The 21,721-nt window shown below is 50.9% G+C and overlaps 1 protein-coding gene across 14 annotated transcripts in view; it reads right to left on the reverse strand.

The window, feature by feature from the left end:
- LOC118229330 (nesprin-1-like) overlaps positions 1 to 21,721 on the reverse strand; it is a 186,322-nt gene that overhangs the window by 13,629 nt on the left and 150,972 nt on the right. For 13 of the 14 annotated variants that reach the window (XM_035421203.1, XM_035421205.1, XM_035421216.1 and 10 more), the window contains 19 exons: positions 21,142 to 21,346; positions 19,761 to 19,943; positions 19,182 to 19,328; positions 18,547 to 18,701; positions 18,120 to 18,267; positions 17,679 to 17,773; positions 17,093 to 17,327; positions 16,754 to 16,948; positions 15,307 to 15,432; positions 13,840 to 13,995; positions 11,993 to 12,151; positions 11,301 to 11,467; positions 6,970 to 7,132; positions 5,788 to 5,975; positions 4,418 to 4,568; positions 3,711 to 3,893; positions 2,398 to 2,535; positions 1,731 to 1,922; positions 803 to 1,124 (listed from right to left, as the gene is read on the reverse strand). In XM_035421203.1, coding sequence (XP_035277094.1) covers positions 803 to 1,124; positions 1,731 to 1,922; positions 2,398 to 2,535; positions 3,711 to 3,893; positions 4,418 to 4,568; positions 5,788 to 5,975; positions 6,970 to 7,132; positions 11,301 to 11,467; positions 11,993 to 12,151; positions 13,840 to 13,995; positions 15,307 to 15,432; positions 16,754 to 16,948; positions 17,093 to 17,327; positions 17,679 to 17,773; positions 18,120 to 18,267; positions 18,547 to 18,701; positions 19,182 to 19,328; positions 19,761 to 19,943; positions 21,142 to 21,346 — 3,308 coding nt within the window. Of the gene's footprint in view, positions 1 to 802; positions 1,125 to 1,730; positions 1,923 to 2,397; positions 2,536 to 3,710; positions 3,894 to 4,417; positions 4,569 to 5,787; positions 5,976 to 6,969; positions 7,133 to 9,261; positions 9,431 to 11,300; positions 11,468 to 11,992; positions 12,152 to 13,839; positions 13,996 to 15,306; positions 15,433 to 16,753; positions 16,949 to 17,092; positions 17,328 to 17,678; positions 17,774 to 18,119; positions 18,268 to 18,546; positions 18,702 to 19,181; positions 19,329 to 19,760; positions 19,944 to 21,141; positions 21,347 to 21,721 lie in introns of those variants that run through there. The other variant, XM_035421215.1, reaches the window with a different exon arrangement.

Below are 21,721 nucleotides of genomic sequence, written 5' to 3' on the forward strand. Positions count from 1 at the left end.
CGCAACTGCCATAAAGAAGGGGAAGTTTTACGGGGATGCAATAACCCTATTACTAACTGTATTTCAGTAATGTTACTGCCTACCACAGTATACTTAAAAAAAAATGCTATTAAGGACCACAGCTGAACTAAAACACTAGTTATTTCAGGTATTCCCACATGAAACTCTGGGCTATTTAAAAGTAGCGCAGCTGCAACATAGCAGTTCAGCTCTTGGGAAGTTTAATTAGGAGATTTTATTCATGAATGGTGTGCTGGCCTCTCCTGTACTGTAGCAGATGTAAGTGTACACCAGGGATACTGAAATCTGGCCCTGGAGGCCAGCAGTACTGCAGGTTTTCATTTCATATCCAATAGTTAATTGATGGATTAATGCCCCGGATTGGCCAGAGATTTAACTCACCTGGTGTTAAATTAGTCCTGATTAGAGGGGTAGAATGAAAATCGGCAGCACTACCGAGTATTCCTGGTGTGATACGAAACACAGTGCTTCATGTGCACGTGGGACAGATGTGGTCTGGCACACGCATTTCTGATAGCATGGGATTAAGTGTGTGCGCGTCTGGGTAGTGTGTGAGCGAGGTGTGTGTGTGTGTGTGTGTGTGCAAATGAGGTCTGTGAAAGTGCATGCTATTGCATGGGATTCAGCACGGCGTGTGTTTGGGTGTGGTAGGTGTGTTGAGCATGGTGTGTGCACGTGAGTATTTGTGTGTGAGATGATGGACGTGTGTGAGTACAATGTGTGTGAGTACTGTGTGTGTAACTGTATGCGATGCTGCGTGTGACCAGCAGGGGGCGCTGACCTGACAGCGTGGCGCCGGCATGCCTGTGGAACTCCTCCCCGTCGTCCCGGGACCGCTCCCCCGTCTCGGACCCCAAACCCCGGCTCAGGTCGTAGTCGTGGTCCCACTCCAGCGGGATGGAGTCCACGCTGGCGGGCGTGTCCCTTCCGGAACGTTCCGCCCGAGCGGGCGGGGCCAGGGAGGCGGAGGCGGAGCGGCTGGAGGAGGGGAGGGGCGAGGTGGGGCTGCCGCTCGCCCCCTCCGTCCAGGGCAGGCTGGACAGGTCCCCGCCCTCGTCCAGGTCCAGCTCGCGGTCCGAAACGTCGTGCTCGTCGTCTGTCAGCTGAGGAGAGAGAGAGAGGAGAGACGCGTGAAATCCTGATCACACGCTGCGGCATTCGGTCCGGCAGAGAAGCGGATCGGTCTCGGTTGTGCCGGCTGGTGGAGAGAGCACACGCACCTGGGCTGCGTTAGCTAATCAGCCCAGGTGCTTTAAAGGTGTGTTACTCTTCACAGTTCGGGCCCGAGACCGGGAGCACACACGCATGCCACACACGCATGTTCATTATTATAGCCGCGATGGATCAGAGTTATAATAGTGAACCATAACTGTGTTCGTTATTATAGCTGCCATTTTTACAGGCAGGCGCATCTGCTTCTTGAAGTACCGCTCCCACCAGGGAATAACGGGTTCCTTACCCGTTAAACTACACTGCCGCCCCATATTTCCGCATGTGTATTATTGAAACCGCGATGGATCAGAGCCATAATGGCGTCCGGCGTTTTTTTACCGGCAGGCGCGTCAGCTTCTTGTAGTAGCGCTCCCACCAGGGAATCAAACAAACAGTTCCTTACCCGTTAAACTACACTGCTGCCCCATATTTACGCATGTGTATTATTGTAACTGGGATGGATCAGAGCCATAATGGCGTCCGGCGGTTTTTTTTACCGGCAGGCGCGTCAGCTTCTTGTAGTAGCGTTCCACGCGGCCGAAGACCTCCTGGCAGTAGCGCTGCAGCTCCTCCAGCTCCTCCTCGATGACGGCGGCGTCCAGCGGCTCGCTCTTCTCGATCAGGGCCTCCCCCTGGTGGAAGACATGCTCGATCTTGCCCGCGTTCAGGGAGATCTCCTGCTGGAAGGCCTACAGGGGGAGAGGGAAGGGGAAGGAGGAGGAGGAGGAGGAGGAGGAGATGACGAGGGGGTCAGGAGCTTGTTTTTCCGGTAAGTTCCAGTGCTTTACAGAAAGCCAGTGAAGAAACAGTCTCCTCTAATGGCCGCCAATAGGACATTTTGCCGAACTCCTCTTGTATGTACTCACAGAGCCCTAAGCCACTGATAGGCAGAGCTGTTATTTTAAACAGCAGCACTCAAGTCTCTCTAGAAAGACATCTCTGCTAAGTGAGTGCCTGAATGGAAAATAAAACAGCATTTCGCTTATGTAGGCTACTTTCCCCTTAGTGAGAGAGAAACTCTGGTGTGTCCATAATAAAACACACACTCACACACGCACGCCCGCATGCACACACACACACACACACGAATACACGCGCACACACAAACACACATGCACACACGCACACACACACATTCCCTGTGGTGTGAAGCGGATATCCTACCCTGAGCTGTCTGATTTTGGCCTGGATGTCGCACTCTGAGAAGTGCTCGATGTTGGTCAGCTGGAGGTCCATCTCCGTGAGCCACACCAGGATGCTGTCCCTGGCCGTCTCAAACTCCTCCCTCTGGGTGATAAAGTGCTACGGGAGACAGGAAACGCATTACAGAACACAGGAAGTGCATCTCATAATCAGATAGTCTCTGTGTTTAAGTGCTTCAAAAGCAGGAACTGCATCACAGAACACATAGAATTTGTGTGATGGCTATATGAGACAGGAAGTGCTTCTCATAATCAGACGGTACTACTACAAGAAACAGGAAGTGCATCACAGATCTATAAATACAGAATTTGCATAAGTATTGCTGAAGACAGGAAGTGCTTTATTATGTAGTATTATATAGCAAGTGCTGCAGGGAGCAGGAAGATATCTATACACTGAACACGTGTGCTACAGGATCCTCCTTCACGCCCACATATCTATAAATAGACAGGAACTGTGTACGCACAGGGATTAGATATAAACACTGCAACTCTTCTTTCTAATGGTAATAACGGGAGCAGAACAATCTAAACGCCATTCCCCGGCAACACAACAAACACTAAACGGACAAAGTAACCCAGCACCGCTGGATACCCAAGGCCTGCTCTCAGGAGAAGTTCACACAGAGTGTAGCATCACGCGCAGGAGAGAGGCAGTAAACGGGGTTAGAGACAGGCGCGCGTACTTGGGCCTGTCGGGCAAACTGTTATCGGCTCAACTGTTATTATTAGAGTAATAACTCAGGAGCAGGGAGGGCCACCCGGCTCAAAACACACACACACCACCACTGATCCACGTACTCGTTACCAAGGTTACATCACGCCGCAAAAACAAATCTTATTTATTCCCAATTAGAAGGGTAATCACAAAATAATAAATCAGATTAATTTCCTCAAATCAGTGATCTTCAGCAATGCTACAGCAGGAGGAGGGCAACGAGAAGCTGTATCCGTTTCTGGTTTCCATGGCAACTTCTGGCCTTAATTGCTTAATTAGCCCTAACATTTAATGCCGTCTGACATTTTAGGCGCATTTATTGATAAACGCAGGAGTGACAGCCGAAGAATATTTATGAGATGTTTTACTGTGGTCTAATCTATGAGTGAACCAGTGCTGGTGTATACAGCCAATTAAGCTCATTTAGCCAGTGTTACAGTAATAATCATACAGAGTCACATAATATTATTTATTTAAGATGTAATGCAGACCCTGGGTGCGGCAGCACACCCCGGTAAGTCCCTCTCTCTCTCTCTCCCCAGGAACCCGACTCGTACCTTTAACCTCCGCAAGATGGACGCCACCCTCTTCTGCAGGTAGTCCCAGCGCTGGTTCCCATCGTGCACCATTTCGCGGAGCCGGCAGGACGAGTCGGTGCGGTTCTCCCGGGCCAGGCGCCGGTACTGCTTGTTGATGAGCTCCAGCTGGGTCAGGCTCTCGTGGACCTGTCTCTGGAAGGCCTGTTCAAACACACACAGAACACACCGCCGCCGCTCTCCGTCAAATGACCTCTGACCCTGTGGGACTTCCCCACCCAGCTTTACTCAATTTTTTATGTGTTTGATTCCGATTCTTCTAGCTTTGAAGGTCAGAAAATGCACATCAATAAAATATAAACACACACACACACACGTGCATGGTTCTCTTTTTCATGAAGTCGGGACAGAGGTCAACCACTAAGCGTACTTGATGACCTCTGTTTGCAAACCATAATCAGGCACAGTGCGGGCAGCCAAAGTGGGGCCTGTCTCTCTCCCCCGTCCCCCTCTCTCTCTCTCCCTCTTTCTCTCATACTCTCTCCTCTCCCATTCTGTGTCACTCTCGCCCTCTCTCTCTCTCTCTCTCCTCTTTCTCTCTCTCTCCACAGAGATAGCCAATCAAATGAGGCCAAGCTCAAGTGTTTGACGGGGGCTGACCGGCTGGGACCGGTTCTCGTGGTAACCCGATCCCGCCGACGCACAGTCGCGCGGGAGGGCAGCTGTACCTCAAACTTCTTCAGCTCCTCTTTGGCCACCGTGTACAGCACCCCCGACGAGTTGGGGAGGGCCGCCATCTTCTCCGAGCTCTTCAGCCAGTCCTCGAAGCGCGAGAAGTCGTCCAGGAACTTCTGCCACAGCCGCCACGTCTCCTCAATCCTGTGGTTAAAGAGGCGGACGAGGAACGCATGGGATTGTGGGAAATGATGGGATACTGGCTGCATGCAGTAAAATGCTCTGTGTTAAATCAACTCTTACAGAGTACATATGGTCCCAGTTGGACTCATATGTACTCTGATAGAGTTAAATCGACACTGGACATTTTACTGTGCAGCGACTGGACTCCATGTACATAAACTCAAAGCACAGGAAACAAACATACACACACACTTAATGTAGTGACAGTTCCTGTGGTGTAAGGAGAGCAGCTGTTGGCAAGCCCCCAGTCTTTTGCTGACAGACAGCAGCAGGTGCTCAGATCCAACCCCCCCCCCCCCCCACCACCAACTGCCTCCACCCCCTCCGGATACACAATCCTGTCCACCAAAAAAAGAGAACCTGGAACAAGTACTCCAGCAGCTAAGGTGTTAATTTAGATCCAACTCCAGTAATAGCTGCTGAATAAATTGTGTGCTATACGAAACTTGACCTTCATGGTGTGGGCAGTTTTTCCATTCAAATTTGTGCCACACCGCACAAATTATTAAAATATCCACTATGCGATCAAGCATTGGTTGGACCATGTTTGTACCACACCGACTAGTGTACAATCACCTCCGGTCACCGTGCACTGGTTGGGAACCTGTTTCAACCAAACAAGGCAAGCAGATCAACCATCTCTGCGGTCGATAACCGTTTGGACCGTTCGTTTTTCAACCACACAGGCTAGCGAATGATCACCACCAGTCAACCGAGTGGTCGAGTGCCGGTCGGAACCGCCGGGGTCGGAGAGCGCTGGGTCGGGGAGCGCTGGGTCGGGGAGCGCTGGGTCGGGGAGCGCTGGGTCGGGGAGCGCTGGGTCGGGGAGCGCTGGGTCGGAGAGCGCGGGGTCGGAGAGCGCGGGGTCGGAGAGCGCGGGGTCGGAGAGCGCTGGGTCGGAGCGCGCTGGGTCGGAGCGCGCTGGGTCGGAGCGCGCTGGGTCGGAGCGCGCTGGGTCGGAGAGCGCTGGGTCGGAGCGCGCTGGGTCGGAGCGCGCTGGGTCGGAGCGCGCTGGGTCGGAGCGCGCGGGGTCGAAGCGCGCGGGGTCGGAGCGCGGGGTCAAACAGCGGGCGGACGGGTCGGTCAGTCGGACGGTCGGGTCGGTCAGTCGGACGGTCGGGTCGGTCAGTTGGACGGACGGGTCGGTCAGTCGGGTCGGGTCGGTCGGCGGGGGACTCACTTGAGCCTGCGCTCCATGCTGACGGCGCAGATGTTCCTCCAGCGGCGGTCCAGGCCGCGCGTGGCCTGCTGGATGGAGTCGCACTCCGTCTCCGTGGCGCAGGCGTCGCAGTCGTGCAGCAGCACCTCGCACAGGTTCAGCACCGACGCCACGCCCGTGCTGTGCTTCTCGATGTCCCGCTGCAGGTCCTGGGAGAATGGGCGGGGGGGGGGGGGGGGCAGTGAAGGTCAGACGGAGGGGGACCCAAAAAAATGCTTCCTGCTATAGTATGTTTTCAGGGCTGTGCTATGGATCTGCACAGTCAGTTGAGTACTGCAAAACAGGTCAGTATTTACCATGTAACCAATATACTCACCACTGCAATAAAACACTATAACAAGTATTTTTTTAATTTTACATTTTCACAGCATTGTTTTGAAATATAAACCTTTAATGTTCATTTTATCTTATCCTATCTATCAACCGGTCTGTCTGCCTGTCTGTCTGTCTGTCTTTCTTTAACGAGGGAAAAAAGCTTATCAGGTAAACTGGAAACGGTGTCTGGCGTTTAAGACGTCACATAGCGATGTGCTGAATCAGCTTGACAGCAGTGAAATTTCACTCTTCACCACTGGACTGTTCACCGTACACACATCCACACACACACACATCCTGTAACTGTTTGTTTTTGTTACCTCAGAGACCGATAGACAGACAGACAGACAGACAATCTTGTGTGAAGAAGCTAAATTGGTCAGGGTCGGCATCAGAATCCAGATCTAATTACAGCTGCCCAGAGAAAGTAGGTCAGTAGATGGCTGGCATACGTGTGATATTCCTGTGGCCTGTAGTTCAGTGACATACTCCACTCCAGGTTTCCAGGCCTTACAGCAATGGTTCCCAACCCTGCTCCTGGAGATCTACAGTCCGGTAGGCTTTCATTTAAACTCTAATTTGGCAAGCCTGATTCTACTAATTAGCAGCTCAACGAGCTCTCCAGCCCTTGGGTGGGACTTGGTGTGTGTGTGTGTGTGTTTCTACTATGTGTGAGAGTTGTAGTGTGTGTGTGTGTTTGTGCGCCCAAGTGAGAGTTAGTGTGTGTGTCTCCCTGTGTGTGTGGAAATGTGTGTGTATGCATGTGTGCGTGTGTGTATCTATGTATGTGTTTTAGGGTGTCGGGGGTGCTGAGAGCCCCTGTCCCACCTGCTGCTGGCTGAGCTTCCTCTGGATCTCCTGGGCGTCGCAGGTGTCGTAGACGATGGGGCGGGACAGCTCTGTCTCGATGTGGGCCAACCAGGAGCGCAGGCTGCTCATGTTCTTATCCAGCTGCTGCACGGCAACCAGCGTCTCCCGCAGCTTCTTCACCCTATCACGCGGCGGCAAGGGGGCGGAGACAGCAGGGTGAGGCCCCGCCCACAACCCACATTTCAAACCCAGCCCAGTAATGAGTAGGAGCTGCAACAAGCTGTCAATCATTTCTCTGAACCAATCGAAAAGACACCGCTCTCCACAGCAAATCTCTACATCCGGTTCCAATAAGTGAGTGACAGATCATGGCTCCGCCCATACTTGGTTTCATTCTCCATGCATAATTGGTATGAAATGGAATTTACAACCAAAAAAGTTGCTAGTTTAATTCCGACTGCCATTGTATCTTCAGTATCAACCGACCAATAGATACATAAAAGTATAAAACTGCAGGCTTGAGCAATACACAGACTGAACCAAAACATTGATGGACAGATTGCATGATGGGTAACTGAAGCCAGTATGCTTTGAACATGCTTTGATGGCTGTTACTCAGCAACATAACTTTGTGGTTCTTTATTTTCAGACGCATTTCCGAAGTAACCTAAGTTATCAAAAAAAATAATACAGTGAAAAACCAGATAAAACCCAAACATTCAAACCACCACTTTGACTATAACCATAAGTTAGCATAAAATGGTTTTTGTTTTTATCGTATTACGGTTTAAATTGACACATTCAGCACCTCTTAAAACACAGATGTTGCAATGCCAAGAAACCACTTCTTGGCATTCACAAAGAGCTTATTTTTCAAACCACACAATCATCTTACCCAGCAAACTAAATAAATCTGATAGAGTCGGGAGAGAATTCAAAACATGGAGCCATTTCATTTTTTTTAGATGAAAGAAGATACGAGCTGAGGAGAGGTCATGCATTTGTTCTATATTCTAGATATTTTAAAGGAGTTTTTCCCAATTGAGTCAGTGTGAACAGTGTCAACACCACATGACTGGCGGCCATTTTGGAAAGCGCCAGAGAAGTTTCAAGATTGACTACAGCGTCAGTGACTCACACACAATGACTGGGGCTGCATGAACACCGTGAAATATAATACGATATACTAATGTAAATATTAAACGAAATACACATTTTCTAGCAGGTCAGACAGACAGACGGTCTGCTCTCACATCCTACGCTCACATTAATACCGTGCACGTGCTTTACTCGAGTTTGAGGGAGAAGGAAAGCACGTTCACGTTTCTCTGAGAACGCGCGCGACTCCCTCCGCCCAGCTGAATTCCTGTGAGCGTGTGCGCTGAGGGACAGATTTAGCGCGCCTGTGGCAGTTTGGGAAACACCCACAGTTACAATGTAGCGCCCCGCGCGCGGCCGGTCAGGCGACACAGTTACTGTAAAAAGCACCGCCCCCTTCGCTAAAATAAGGAACTTTCCAGGGCCCCGTTTCAGGTCCCACGTCGACGCAACCCGAATTGTGTCACCTCCTCCTGTACGCTTGGCCGTACAAGCTATTTTAGGGTCTCAACACATTATGCATAACCAAGACAAAACAACAGGCTAACAGGTACGTGCAAATTACACCTGTGTTCTATGAGGAACGCATATTAACAAACAGCTCACACAACTAACGCAACTGATATGTCCATACACACAACCTTATGTAGATTAAAATATTAAAAAGAAAAATACCACTAAAAATAAATGGAACTATATAAAGCATTCCAATGGCAATAATTTGTACATTTGTAATAAATGTCTCATTTTTTTAATAAATGGCAGATATTTTTCCATGTATTGGCATGTAGTTTTTACACATTCAGAACTTCAAGCCCCAGATGAATCACTAAACAGGCAAGCATCAGTTCTCCGCATTTGTCTGTGCGGATATCTGGGGTGACGGTACAATCCTCTCCAGGTTGAAACACATGCTGCCCACATGTAACTTTGTGACTGCAGTGTAGGACAGCAGAGAGCACATTTCTGTGGAGTAACGTAGCTCAAAAGGGAAACATCGCAGCGTCCAACACTTAACAGTGGCCCCAAAAAAAATCCTGGCAAACCCACGACTCAACGCAAGAGCAAACAGGAAATGGCCACCGGCAACAACTACTGCAACTCACCAACAACAACAAAAACAATACCAAAGACAACAACAAGCAGAACCCATACCCACCCTGTTCTTCTCCCCCCCCCCAAAACAAAAAAAAAAAGTTTAGTTTAGCCTGCCTGCTGACATCACAGTCACAGTCCGGAAGATCGGAATCTTCGCTGGGGCAATCCTCCATTTTATCTCTCCCAAATTCCAGCACCATGGGGACACAGCGTCCAAAGAACTGTCCGCGGTTTTAAAGAACACAACGCGCTGCCTCCCTTCTCTCTCTCTCTCTCTCTCTGGAAGTAGAAGAAAACTTTCTCTCCCTGTAAACGCAGTGACCCCTGTCAGGAGGAGGGAGGGTGGGGTGGGGGGGGAAGGTAGGAGGAACCTCACAGTGGGGGGTGAGTCGTCGTCAACGGCGACTGGAAAGCAAACGTTATTGGACGCTGGCCGCAGAGTGACAGGCGGAGAGCTCTGCGTTGCTAAATAAAAACTTACGGTCATTAGCATGTGCTGGTGAGAAATGCGTCCACGCGGTCGGACTGCAGTCGCGGCCGCCGCTGCTGGTGTCCCGGGACAAAGCGCTCGCTGTGGGACGGGGAACGGCGAACGCCTCGTCTCTGACACAGCTGCTTCTGGGACTCAAGGGTTTAAAATTTTTTTTGAAATCGGGCGTTCCAAAACTGAGAGGCTTCCCAGACTCCGCCTGTCGCAGTTCGACCGCGGGAACAGACTTTGGATTTGCTCAGAGAGGCAGCAGCTGTGCCTATGAGGTCATTGTACCCCCCCCCCCCCCCACAGCCCCCTCACTCCCCTGCTGCCCTATTGCACTTGTGCCCCACTGACACACAGCTTCAGAACAGGCCTATGTTTATACATCCAGGATAATTGGCGCCAACTTTTAAAAAATCACCCGACAGACCCCTGCGCACCCAGAACACCGTACGCCTTCGACGCACCAGACGAGCGTCTAATTTAGCACACGCGTTCATCTAAACCGAATTACACAGCTTACATTTCACACATTACTATCCGCTTAAAACGGACGGTCATTAAGATGCACAGAAGCACATCCTGTGTGAAACTTTCCTCTGGGTGCAATGGCTGTGCCCCCCACACCCGGGACTAAAACCAGCAACCACCCCTCTGGTCGTAATAACACCCGCTGCAGACATATTAGCCGGCGCTAGGCTGTCCCCAGTGTTAAAAATGAGCCGCTTGGTCTGATTTTCTCAGGAGTAAGAACAAGATGACACAGAGCTTCAGAGGAAAGCCTGAGGAATTTTTGAGTGCTGCATCAGCACGCATCATAATTCACCCCCCCCCCCCCCCCCCCCCCCCCCAACATACCTCACACCCCTGTGGGAATCTCGCTCTCTCTCGCACATACATACATACCTCTGTTATCATCTCTATCACCCCCCTCCTTTCTTATTCTCTCTCTCCCCCTCTCTGTCTCTCACACATACACATGCCTCTGTCACTTTCTCTATTGCCTGACACCCCTCCTTTCTCTCTCTTTCCCTCTCTCTCTCTCCTTTCCTCCCCCCTCTCTCCTTCTGACAGAGGAAAATAGAGTTTTGCGACATGTTTCCAGCTGGCTATTTCATTCAGAGTTCCTGCTGGAACAGCTGCTAAATAATTTAACCGATCCTGCACTCCTGGAAAAAAAGTAATAAAAAGCTTTCAGTGAGCCCCAGTATGGCTGGTGCAGTGTGATAAAAACCTGCCTAAAATTCAGTATGACACTGCATGACAGTAACTGCACAAATTCATGTTATGGGCCTTGCTCAGGGGCATAGCAAGAGTGCCCCCCCCCCCCGTGGGACTCAAACCTGTCACCTTCTCGTCACAAATCTTGTTACTTCACTGTCAATCCATACGACACACCTGATACGAGGGACACCCAAATCTGTCCCGCAGGGCCTGTAGTGCTGCTGGTTTTCAGTCCTCCCGTCAAACCAAGGATTGATTTAAACCTGATGCACCGGACTTAAATTTCTCTGGCTCAGCCAGGAGAGCTGACCTGGCTCAGGTGATCTGGGCTCACCTGGCTCAGGTGATTTGGGCTCACCTGGCTGTGGTGATAAAGGCTCACCTGGTTGTGGAGATTTGGGCTCACCTGGCTCAGGTGATAAAGGCTCAGCTGGCTGTGGAGATTTGGGCTCACCTGGCTCCGATGAGGTCCAGCAGGTGCTGCCAGCGCTCGCTGACCTTGCCGAGCTTGTACTGGATCTCGGAGGCTTTGCTGTCCTGGCTGGCCTTGGCCAGACGCTCTCCCATCTGCTGAAGCTGTAGCTTGTTCTCCTCCGCCATGGCTATCTCTTCCTGATAGTCCTGCACAGGGGTCAGAGGGCAAAGGTCAGGCTGTCAGAGGTCAACCAAAGGTCTAACACAGCAAAGGTCTAACTCAGAGGGAAATGAACCCAAATGACCCTGTGTTTGACCTCTTCATCCAAGTTCAAGACATAGTGATACCCCAACAGAATAAATGAACACCAGAATACAAGAATGAATAAACATAAACATAAGTCAGAATAGCTGAATAAATAATTTTCCAAATCCTGGCTCTCATGTCAAACAGAAAAACAAATGAGTCTACTGCTGATTTAAATAAATTGGTTCGCTTACACGTAGGTGGTGGGTGTGTTCAATATAACCACAATGGCCCTCTGTTAGTAGCTTTGAATAGCTTGAAATAACCAATGTATTATAAGTATGCACTCTAAAAAAAATTTTTTTAAAAAGATTTTACATTGTCGTGAGTTTGGCAGTCACTGAGAACACTGGCTCACATTAAGGAGAGAGCCCACTGGCGGTTAGATTGAACAGCCCCCCCGGATGGTGCTGCGCTCGCTGTACCTTGCGCAGTTTCTCGATCATCTCCTCGATGCTGATGTCGCCGTTCTGGGAGACCTTGCTCTCCATCTGCGTCAGCCACTCGCACAGCTCCTTGTTCTTCTCGTTGAAGACGGCCCACTCATTCAGCTTCTCACTCACCTGCTGCTTGCGCAGAGAAAGCTGGAGAGAGGGAGGGAGAGGGGGGAGGAAAGAATTGAGGGAGAGAGTGGAGGAAAGAATTGAGGAAAGGACAGACAGGGAGGTGAGAGGAGAGGCAGGGAGAGAGAGGGGAGGAGAGAGGGAGAGAGAGAGAGTGGGGAGTGAGGGAGAGAAAGCGAGGGAAATACAAACAGGATAAGGGGGACACAGAGAGACACAGAAAGAAGGGAATGAGCCAGAATTCAGAAGAAAGAAAGAAGCAAGAGAGAGAGAGAACAAGATGATGCCACATGTTCGAGCAGAAAACCAGAACACACATCCTCGCTTAGCTGGGCTGTTTTCTGAATTTGATAAATCCACCCTACGGTCAGTGTGTGTGTGTCAATCAAAAAAAAACTAAAATCCATTTATTTATTACAGACACAATAATGCACTTTCCTGCGCACCACCGTATCTGCATTAGCATCAAATGAAGAGATTCTGACCCTCAATATTCTTCCTATTAATGGTGATAGTGCGTGGCTGATTGCGGCAGTATCGCCCTTCATGAACGCTAAATGAAATCTCGAAGGACACAGGGAGGTAATTACACCTGAAACGCTACCTTTCATTTTCAGGCATGACTAATCCAGCTCCGCACCACTTGACTGGATGAGTCACCAATTCCACAGAGGTAACAAACCAACAAAGCACATTCACAAAATCCACCTGCACTATAAAACTGCCACAACCGAATGCATCATAAATATTCACGCTTTTTATCTACGAACGACTTGACTAAATTGTTTGATTATATATGAAAAAAATATATTTAAAAAAATTCTAAAACCTTCTGAACAAGCAAATACATTTACTCAAAAGCCAGCAATCATAAAAAGATCAGATATATAAGGTTCAGAGCCACTATATTTTCGTTAAAAAATGAAGCAGGGTAGCATTAGATATTTGTTTTCCTCCGTAGAAAAGGCTAGAGCATTCTCTGCTGGAGAGCCACATAGATCTTTTAGAACTTAAACCCACGACTTCACTCCCACTGCAGTCTAAACGATTTCTGCATCAACTCAAGGTCAACCCCAAAACGGGTTACGCAACACCGCCCCCCCCCCCTCCATCCTGGTTCCTCTCAGGCTGGCAAAAAGCACAGCACCATGAAAAACAAACTGCTCCATTCCTCCGTTTCAACACTCAGCGTAAAACACACAGAATTTCAGCTATCATCTCCCGAATGCAAAGGGTTTTTGAGTTTGTGTTTCTAGCACTGCAATTCTAACATAACGCTAAACAAATATTTAACTGAATATTAAATGAGTGTTACTACGTGAACCGAGCAGAACCATTTGCTGAAAAGGATAAAGTTCATATAATAAACACCCGTCCTCTTTCTTGTGCATTTAATTAGAGCATAATGTGCATTAATAAGAAATGAGCAAAACATTCATAAAAAAATATCGTGAGATCTATAATGTTTGGGGTGAAGACATTTTTTCTTGATTTTGCTCTATGTTCCACATTTTAAAATTTGTAATCAAACAATGCACATTTGTTTAAAGTTCAGATTCCCAAGGCATTTTTATACATTTTGGTTTCACTGCATAGAAATGACAGCACTTTTCATATATAGACTCCAACATATTTTTAAAAATACATGACACAGGCAGGAGGCGGGGCTTGGGTGGGGGAGGGGCATGAGAGGAGGGGGTGTGGCTTACCTGGTGGCAGATCTCCTCCCACTGCCTCTGCAGGAGCTCGATCCTCTCCTGCAGCACAGACAGGTCGTCGGCGCTGATGTAGCTGGACAGGGACTCCTTCAGCCGGACCAGGTGGGACAGGTCCTCCGTCCAGCCGTCGAAAGTGTTCTCCAGCTCCTGCAAGAGCAGGGACACCGGGCCGGGAGGAGAGAGACCCCGTCAGAACCAAAAATAAAAACCCCCGTCCCACTCCAGACCCCGTCAGACAAGGGAGCAGCCAAAATCCCGTCCGGCTCCAGACCCGACTCTCACAGAAACGCTCGACACTCCAGGATGAGTGACGTGCGCTAGGATCCGCCCACTTTTCTTTTCAGCCAATCAAGCGACATTGGTGGGATTCCAGAATTCCGGCTGGTGCTTGGAGGGATGGGGGGGGGTCAATACTATGGGCTCCTCAGAAATGTCTGTTGAAAGCGAGCAGTCAGCCCCCCCCCCCGGAGGAAGAGGAAGTGCAAGCGGACGGATAACGCGGTGTTTCCGGGCCGCGCGTCGCCGCGGGATATGGAGGCCGTGGGGGTCGTACCCGATGCACCATCCACCGCTCAAAAAAAAAAAAAGGGGGTTATTTTGGCAAAAAGGTTTTCATTTCAATATCACTTCCTATTAAAATAATGGATGCTAAGAGGTTTTTATCTCTCTTTGTAAAACGCTTATTTTTTCATATTAATGGTATTAAGATTAAATGTGACTTCCTAATATATTAAAGGGTGCTAATGTTGACGAGCGCGTTGCTTTCGAAGAGGGCGGGATAAGGTGGATATAAGAGACGCACGCTCCTCTTCCTGCTGACGGAGAGCTTTTTTTACGGTACAGTAGGCAGGGTGACCGGCTGGGACCAGCTCTGCAGCCTGGGGGGGGGGGGGGGAACGGTTACGCAACCCCTCTCCCGTGGGACGTCCCAAAGAAAGGATGACTCTGCGCGACTATGCACCTCATTCTGATTAAATCAGCTACGTTTGTTGTTTATGTGAAGAACGCCAATCGAAAATAAAGCAAGTGCTGCATGGTAAATAAATAAGATTAAGTCAATGGGTCAATGCAGAGAACTACACACGTTTATGACTCGCGTTTGTCAAATGTTATGGGCATGAAATGCAATTCTGCAGCAGGAGAGAGGGAGAGATGCACAGCAGGAAAGAGAGCAATAGAGCAGAGAGAGGGCAGGGCTAAAAGGAAGGGTGGATGACAGCAGAGGAGAGGAGGAGTACAGCAGAGTGGAAGAGGAGAGGAATATCAGAGGAGGCGGGGAGAGACAGAACAGAAGCTGGAGAGAGAGAGAGAGAGAGAGGTAGAGCAGGACGGGAGAGAAAGAGAGAGAGATATAGTAGAGGGGTAAAGAGGGATATATGATGTAGTAGGAGAGCGATAAAGAGAGGGAGGGAGAGCGAGAGAGGAGAGGAGAGGAGAGCAGTACAGAGTGGGGCTCACCTTGCAGCGAATCTGTTCTGCGTGCAGCTCCTCCTGGTGCTCAGGTAAAGGCAGCCACAGCTTCCGCTTGAAGGCCCTGAGTCGCTCCAGCGAGGCGGCGATGCCCTTCTCACACCTCTCCCAGTCCTGCGGCCGCGTGCGCACACACACACACACACGCAGGGACACACACACACACACGCAGGGACACACACACACGCACGCTCCGTCAGCAGAGATCCGCCAGAGCACAGCGCTGCTGCTTCCTCCTCTGCAGCGGCTCTCCCTGCCTCTGACGCATTCCCTCCTCCTCCTCCTCCTCCTCCTCCTCCCCCGCCACCTGCCCCGTCTCGCTAACGCCAGAGCGAGCTTTAAATCCCTCCCGCTCAGGGCACCGAGCGCCACCTAACAACGAAGGGGGGGGGGGGGGGGGAGCGCTGGCTGCTTTTTCAGCCCCCTCCTCTCTCTCTCTCTTTAAAAAAAAAAAAAAAAAAGAAACCCTTCTCACCCCACAATAAATCCCTCGCTCGCTCCCGCTCCTCCCTCGCGACTGACCGTCCTGTGCCAGGATCATTAAGCCTGCCAAGCTCAGATGCTCGGGGGGGGGGGGGGGGGGGCTTCCTTTCGTACCACTGCGTCATCCCAGAGTTGTTTTTTTACTTTATTAAACATTATTGTTTCGGGTTTTTTTTCCCCAGCAGGGCTCAAAATGCACTGAGGGCATGATGCATAATTCATACATCTTAAATCTCCTGGGTTTTAGACAGACTGCTCGGCTGCATTATGCGCTAACTGTGTGTGTGTGTGTGTGTGTGTGCGTGTGCGTGCAAGTGTTTGTGTGTGTGATGTGTGTGCGAGTGTGTGAGTGTGAGTGTGTGTGTGTGTATGTTAGTGTGTGTGTGTATGTGTGTGTGTGTGTGTGTGAGTATGAGTGTGTGTGTGTGTTCGTAGCAGCATGCTCTATAGACCCGCTGTGTTCTCATTGCATGCTGCATGCTGACTCTCTCTCACTGTACCCCCACAGGTCCCTGGAGATTTGTGCACCCAGCAGACATTCTGATTAAATCATTTCCCGGGAACCAAGTAACTGGCCAATCACGGCTCAGACGAGCACCGCAGGCCAGGACCACAACCACTAACGGTCAGCAGTGTGTAGGCGGTTCAGCTGAACCCAGTGTGCAAAATATTTATTATTCACCTTATTATTTATACAGGGTACATTGACTGAGCATGAATGCTCTTTTACAGTAATGCCCTGTGAATGTCCACCCCCAATTAGACTAACCAGCTGTACTGTGGGAAGAAACCGGAATACCCGGAGGAAACCCACACGGACACGGGGAGAACATGCAAACTCCACACAGAAAGGCCCGGGTCGGGTGGCGTTAACTTGAGCAGGGTGAACAGTGATGTAGCTAAAATGGCGGTGTTGCGGTGAGCAGCGGTGTAGCTAAAATGGCGGCCCTACCTTGAGCAGGGTGAGCAGCTCCCTCTTCTGCTCGTCCAGGCGCATGTTGGCGTGCCGCCAGCGCTCCTGCATGTCGGTGAGCTCGGCGTGCAGCGCCGTCTCCGCCCTGCTGTCCGCGCTTAGCAACAGCTGCCGCCCGGCGTCCACCGTCAGGATGTAACTGCCGTGCTGCCGCTGGAGCACCTTCTCCTTCAGCTGCAATGAGACAGCCGGGTCAGCAGGGGGCGCACTCTGCGCACGGAGTACACTACTAACCGCAGAATAACTGGCCATTAGCTGCTCAGTTTAGCTACAGTGTCCCCCTCCCCCCTTTTACAGAGCGCCGTGCCGCAGACTGACCTGGACCTCGTCCAGCATGGCGCGGGCCTGCTGCAGGGGCACCGGCGCCCCCTCCTGGACGACCTCGGCCTGGTGGGACACCTCCAGCAGCCACCGGCGCAGCTTGTCGGCCATCTCGTGGTAGCGCTGCCACTGGCGGATCAGGCTGTCGATGATGCCCCGCCTCTGCTGGGCTCGGCGCACCACGCCCTGCCACTGGTTACTCAGCAGCGCCAGCTTCAGGTTAAACTCGTCCCTGCGGGGAGGGGGGGGGCAGGGAGAGGAGATGGGCAGAGAGAGATATATAGAGGGAGAGAGAGGCAGAGAGAGGGAAAATGAGAAAGGAGGAGAAGAGAGAGGGCGAGGGAGATAGAGATAGAGGTGAGGAAGAGGAGAGGGGCAGAAAGAGAAAGAGGAAGAGTTAGAGGGAAAGACAGGGTGAGGAAGAGGAACAGGAGAGAGAGAAAGAATGAGAGAGAGAGAAAAGGGAGAGACAATAGACAGAGACAAAGGAGAGAGAGATAGAGAAAGAGATTTTATTTTTATAACTACTGAAAGCTCTCTCAATGTTCAGCTGTGTAATAAAAAACCCTGCATCATGTGCTACCTGTCGTCCACCTGTCCTTGCTCCAGTAGCTTCTGTCCATCGCTGATGATCGAGTGCAGGATCTGCTGCCTGCTGAACATCTCTGCCTGGAACAGCTGTAGGGAACGCAAACAGGCTGGGTTTGACACCGGAACGTGAAGCGAATCCCTTCCAGCCAGCCACCTGCTACATTTCACACCGCAAGTCACAAGCCGCACATGTGCAGAGCAGGGGGAGGAGGAGACCCAATCATACGTGTGCACAGAGAGAACTATCCCCAGGTGACAGGATGGCCAGCAGGAGTCGCTTGAGCAATGAGCACTGCTGTAGCCCTACTGACTGTATCCCCTCCCATATCCCAGAGCGACACAAAGCCCATTACGCACCAAAAGAAACCCAGTGTCTCAACAGGGATGGGACACCCAGCAGATCCGCCCTTGTTCCCCTCCCTCGCCCCCTCACCTCGTGGGCCCTCTGCTGCTCCAGCAAGCTCTGGAAGTTTCCAGAGATCTCAGACGCCAGCTTCTCCTCCGTCTGGGTCAGGAACTCCATCCACGTCTCGCACTTCTCCAGGAAGGTCTGGTGCTGCAGCAGAAAGGCCTGTAGCTTGCTGCAGAGAAAGAGGGACAACAGACGGTAAATCCAACATGACTCAGAGAAAAACAGCCGGTAAATCCGACATAATTCTACAGACATAACAGGTCAACCTACTGTTCCTCTCAAGACAACGGCACTTAGTCTGGTCAATATATGTTGTGTAACACTAAGTTAGAGACTCGAGTAGCCATGTCCGAACATGAATATTAATTTCACGGCTACCTTCTCCAGAACTACTTAGCGGGAAAGTGTCGCTCTTTCAGATCCTCAGATCCCTTGAGCACAGTCCTACCTGAATCTCTCGGTTGTCTGTGCAGAGGTGGCGGACCAGGTCCGGTTGAGGTTCTGCAAGAGCTTGATCTCCTTGTCGCTGAGCGGCAGCCTGTAGCCCAGTTCGTTCAGTCGCTCCAGGTCCGGAGACATGCTGCTGAATTTCAGCATCTGGGCCTGGGAGACAGACCACACATCCAACGTTAGAGCCACACAGAGCAGGACTGTTTGTGTCTGTAAGGTAGACCAGCACAAGGAGATCTGTCTCTCCTCATACCTCTATTTATTCTGCTGATGATCCAACTCAAGAACCATCAATAATATTTTAAAACACATCAGACGTTTGATTCTGATACTCAACTGTTGTACATGACAGTAACTTTACCATGCAGTCGTACATGATGGTTAAATTGCTGTGCAGCTGTAGACAAGGGTTAAATTTACCTTCAGCCATAGACAGCTGTTAAAATGACCATAAAGGCCGTAGACGATAGTTACTTCACCATGTGGCTGTAGACGGTGGTTAGATTACTACGAATGTGTAGACGGTGATAGAAGATTAGAAGAGTGGCCATAGTGTAATGGTTGAATTGCCATTTATGGTCGTAAAGAGGAGGGTTTGGAGAACTGTAGAGAATTACGGGTGTAGAGAATCACCCTGAGCTCCTCCATGCGGTCCTGTATGATTGACAGGTCAGAGGACCGCCCGGGGTCCTGCCCCTTCAGGAGCTGCTCCGCCTCCGTCGCCCAGCAGCTCAGCGACTCCAGCTGCGCGCCGAAAGTCTCAAAGTCCTGCACCCCAGCCTGGGGGGGGAGAGAGGCAGAGGGGTAGAGAGAGAGGCAGTCTCCATGGTGACCGTTTCACGACCGTCCAGTGAGTGACTCATTCCAAAGAACCTTACGGCACGTGACCCCGGCAATCAAACCTCAGGGGAGAGAGGAGCTCATTTCTTTCATCCTCTCCTCTTCTTCTGCCCGAATCTATAATCACCATTTGTGCTTTAACTGCTGTGCCCACCCACACTCTGAACAAGGATCACTGCAGCAGAAAAAGCTATTTTACACCCTACAGCAGGGATGCCCAACTCTGCTCCTGGAGATCTACTGTCTTGCAGGCCTTCATTTCAACCCTAATTTGGCACAGCTGATTCTACTAATGATCATCTCAACAATATTTCCAGCAGATGAATGAGGTGTGCTGATGAATGTGGGGGTGGGTGGGGTGGGTTGTCCTACCTGCAGTACCGCTTGCTGCCTGGTGAGGGCCTGCTCCACCACTCCCAGGCGCTGCGTGAGGGACAGGCGGTCCGACTGGATGGCGGCCACGGCGGAGGCGTCCACCTGGTGCTTGAGCTGCTCTCCGAGCTCGTACAGCACCTGCAGGGAGTCCTGCACTGCCTTCTGGGTCCGCAGGAGCTCCTGTCCCAGAGAGACCACGCCCACTGTCAATGCACTGGGCCCCGCCCACAATCAGCATACTGACCACACCCACTCTCAGTACACTGGCCACACCCACAATCACCACACTGACCATGCCCACTGCCAATACACTGGCCACACCCACCTCAGTGCACTCTAAAAAAATAATCAAAATCACGCTAACTGAAATATTCCTCCAAGGTTTGGAACCCCACCCAAAACTGTGCAAAGAGCACGTCGGAGGGGCACAGAGGGGAGAGGGGAAAGTTTAATCTGGTGACTGCGGGTCTGACTCGAGTCGCCAGGCAACCAGCTGGCGGGAAATCAGAAACTCCTGGACAGCGCAGTGCAGCGCTCTGACCTTCCCAAAGAGCGCCAAGGCCCCTATTCAGGCCCAGACAGTGAGTGTAATTTGGCTCCTGAAAGAAGGACAGCTGCATTGTGCGCGCTCAGGGCAAGCGGAAAGCTTTCGCCCGACACCCCTCGTGCGATTCCACAATCCTCCTTTTCTTCCGCTGCTTTGCCAAGTGCTCTTTCTTGCAAACCCACTGAACCTGCCAGCATGCTACGATTTCACGTTTTTCCGTGTCGCTCTTGATCTGAGAAGTTGCATTTATTTGAGTGAATGAATCATTTGTTTGATTACTGAAATAATTGCTTCTAATAGATGCTAGCCGCACATGGAAGTGCTGGAAGCACATGGCAAAGAGCCCAGGCTACTCAAGGAATCTCGCCAAAGTAAATCAGGCCCGTGGAAGAATGAGCAACTGCCACTGGAGGAGCACGTTCAGGAGCGGTACTGTGAGGGGAATTGAGCTGGCTGCGCTCCCACTAACACACACGTTAGCACCTGCTAGCACACACACACACACACACACACACTTAAAAAAACATATACTTAAAAACACACACATACCCCAACTACAGACAAACTCATATTCCCGTATAACACATGCACACACACACATCTTGGTGAAACACACACACCACACACAGAGGTCTTGGTGCTACACATGCTCTCACACACACACACACACCACACACAGAAGTCTTGGTGCTACACATGCTCTCTCTCTCTCTCTCTCACACACACACACACACACACCACACACAGAAGTCTTGGTGCTACACATGCTCTCTCTCTCTCACACACACACACACACACAGAACACCCCCCCCACCCCCCCGGGGCACTCACGCTGCAGTCCTGTATCCAGGCGCTCACTTCCTGGTCGGAGATGTCCTTGTTGGCGGCAGTCTTCAGCAGGTGGTCGGCCCGCTCCTCCTGCCGCTGCACGCCGGCGGCGCTCTGGCCGCACAGCCCCTTGTAGCGCTGCCACAGCTGCAGCAGCGCCTTGCTGCTCTTCAGCCGCTCCGCGATCTCCTCCAGCAGGCCGTTCCACCTGAAACCGCGCCGGGTTTACCCTCAGCTTCCTGTCTACTTCCTGCAGTCTACCCGGAACTTCCTGTCTAACGGCTACTGCCACAGCCGCAGTCTGTCACTTCCTATCCACTTCCTGCAGTTTACCTGGAACTTCCTGTATAACAGCTACTACCACAGCCACAGCCTGTCACTTCCTGTGGTTTATCTAAAGCTTCCTCTCTAACAAGTACTTCCAATCACATCTTGTCAAGTTTCCTGAAGTTTCCAAGGATCTTACCATCCAAGAGCCACAGCCTGTCATTTCTTGTCTAGTCCCTGCAGTTTAGTTGCAACCTCCTGTCCAACAGCCATTATCTATCACTTCCTGTTCACTTCCTGGAGTTTACCTGGAACT

The sequence above is a fragment of the Anguilla anguilla genome, chromosome 6, assembly GCF_013347855.1.
Source record: "Anguilla anguilla isolate fAngAng1 chromosome 6, fAngAng1.pri, whole genome shotgun sequence".
Classification (NCBI taxonomy): Eukaryota; Metazoa; Chordata; class Actinopteri; order Anguilliformes; family Anguillidae; genus Anguilla; species Anguilla anguilla.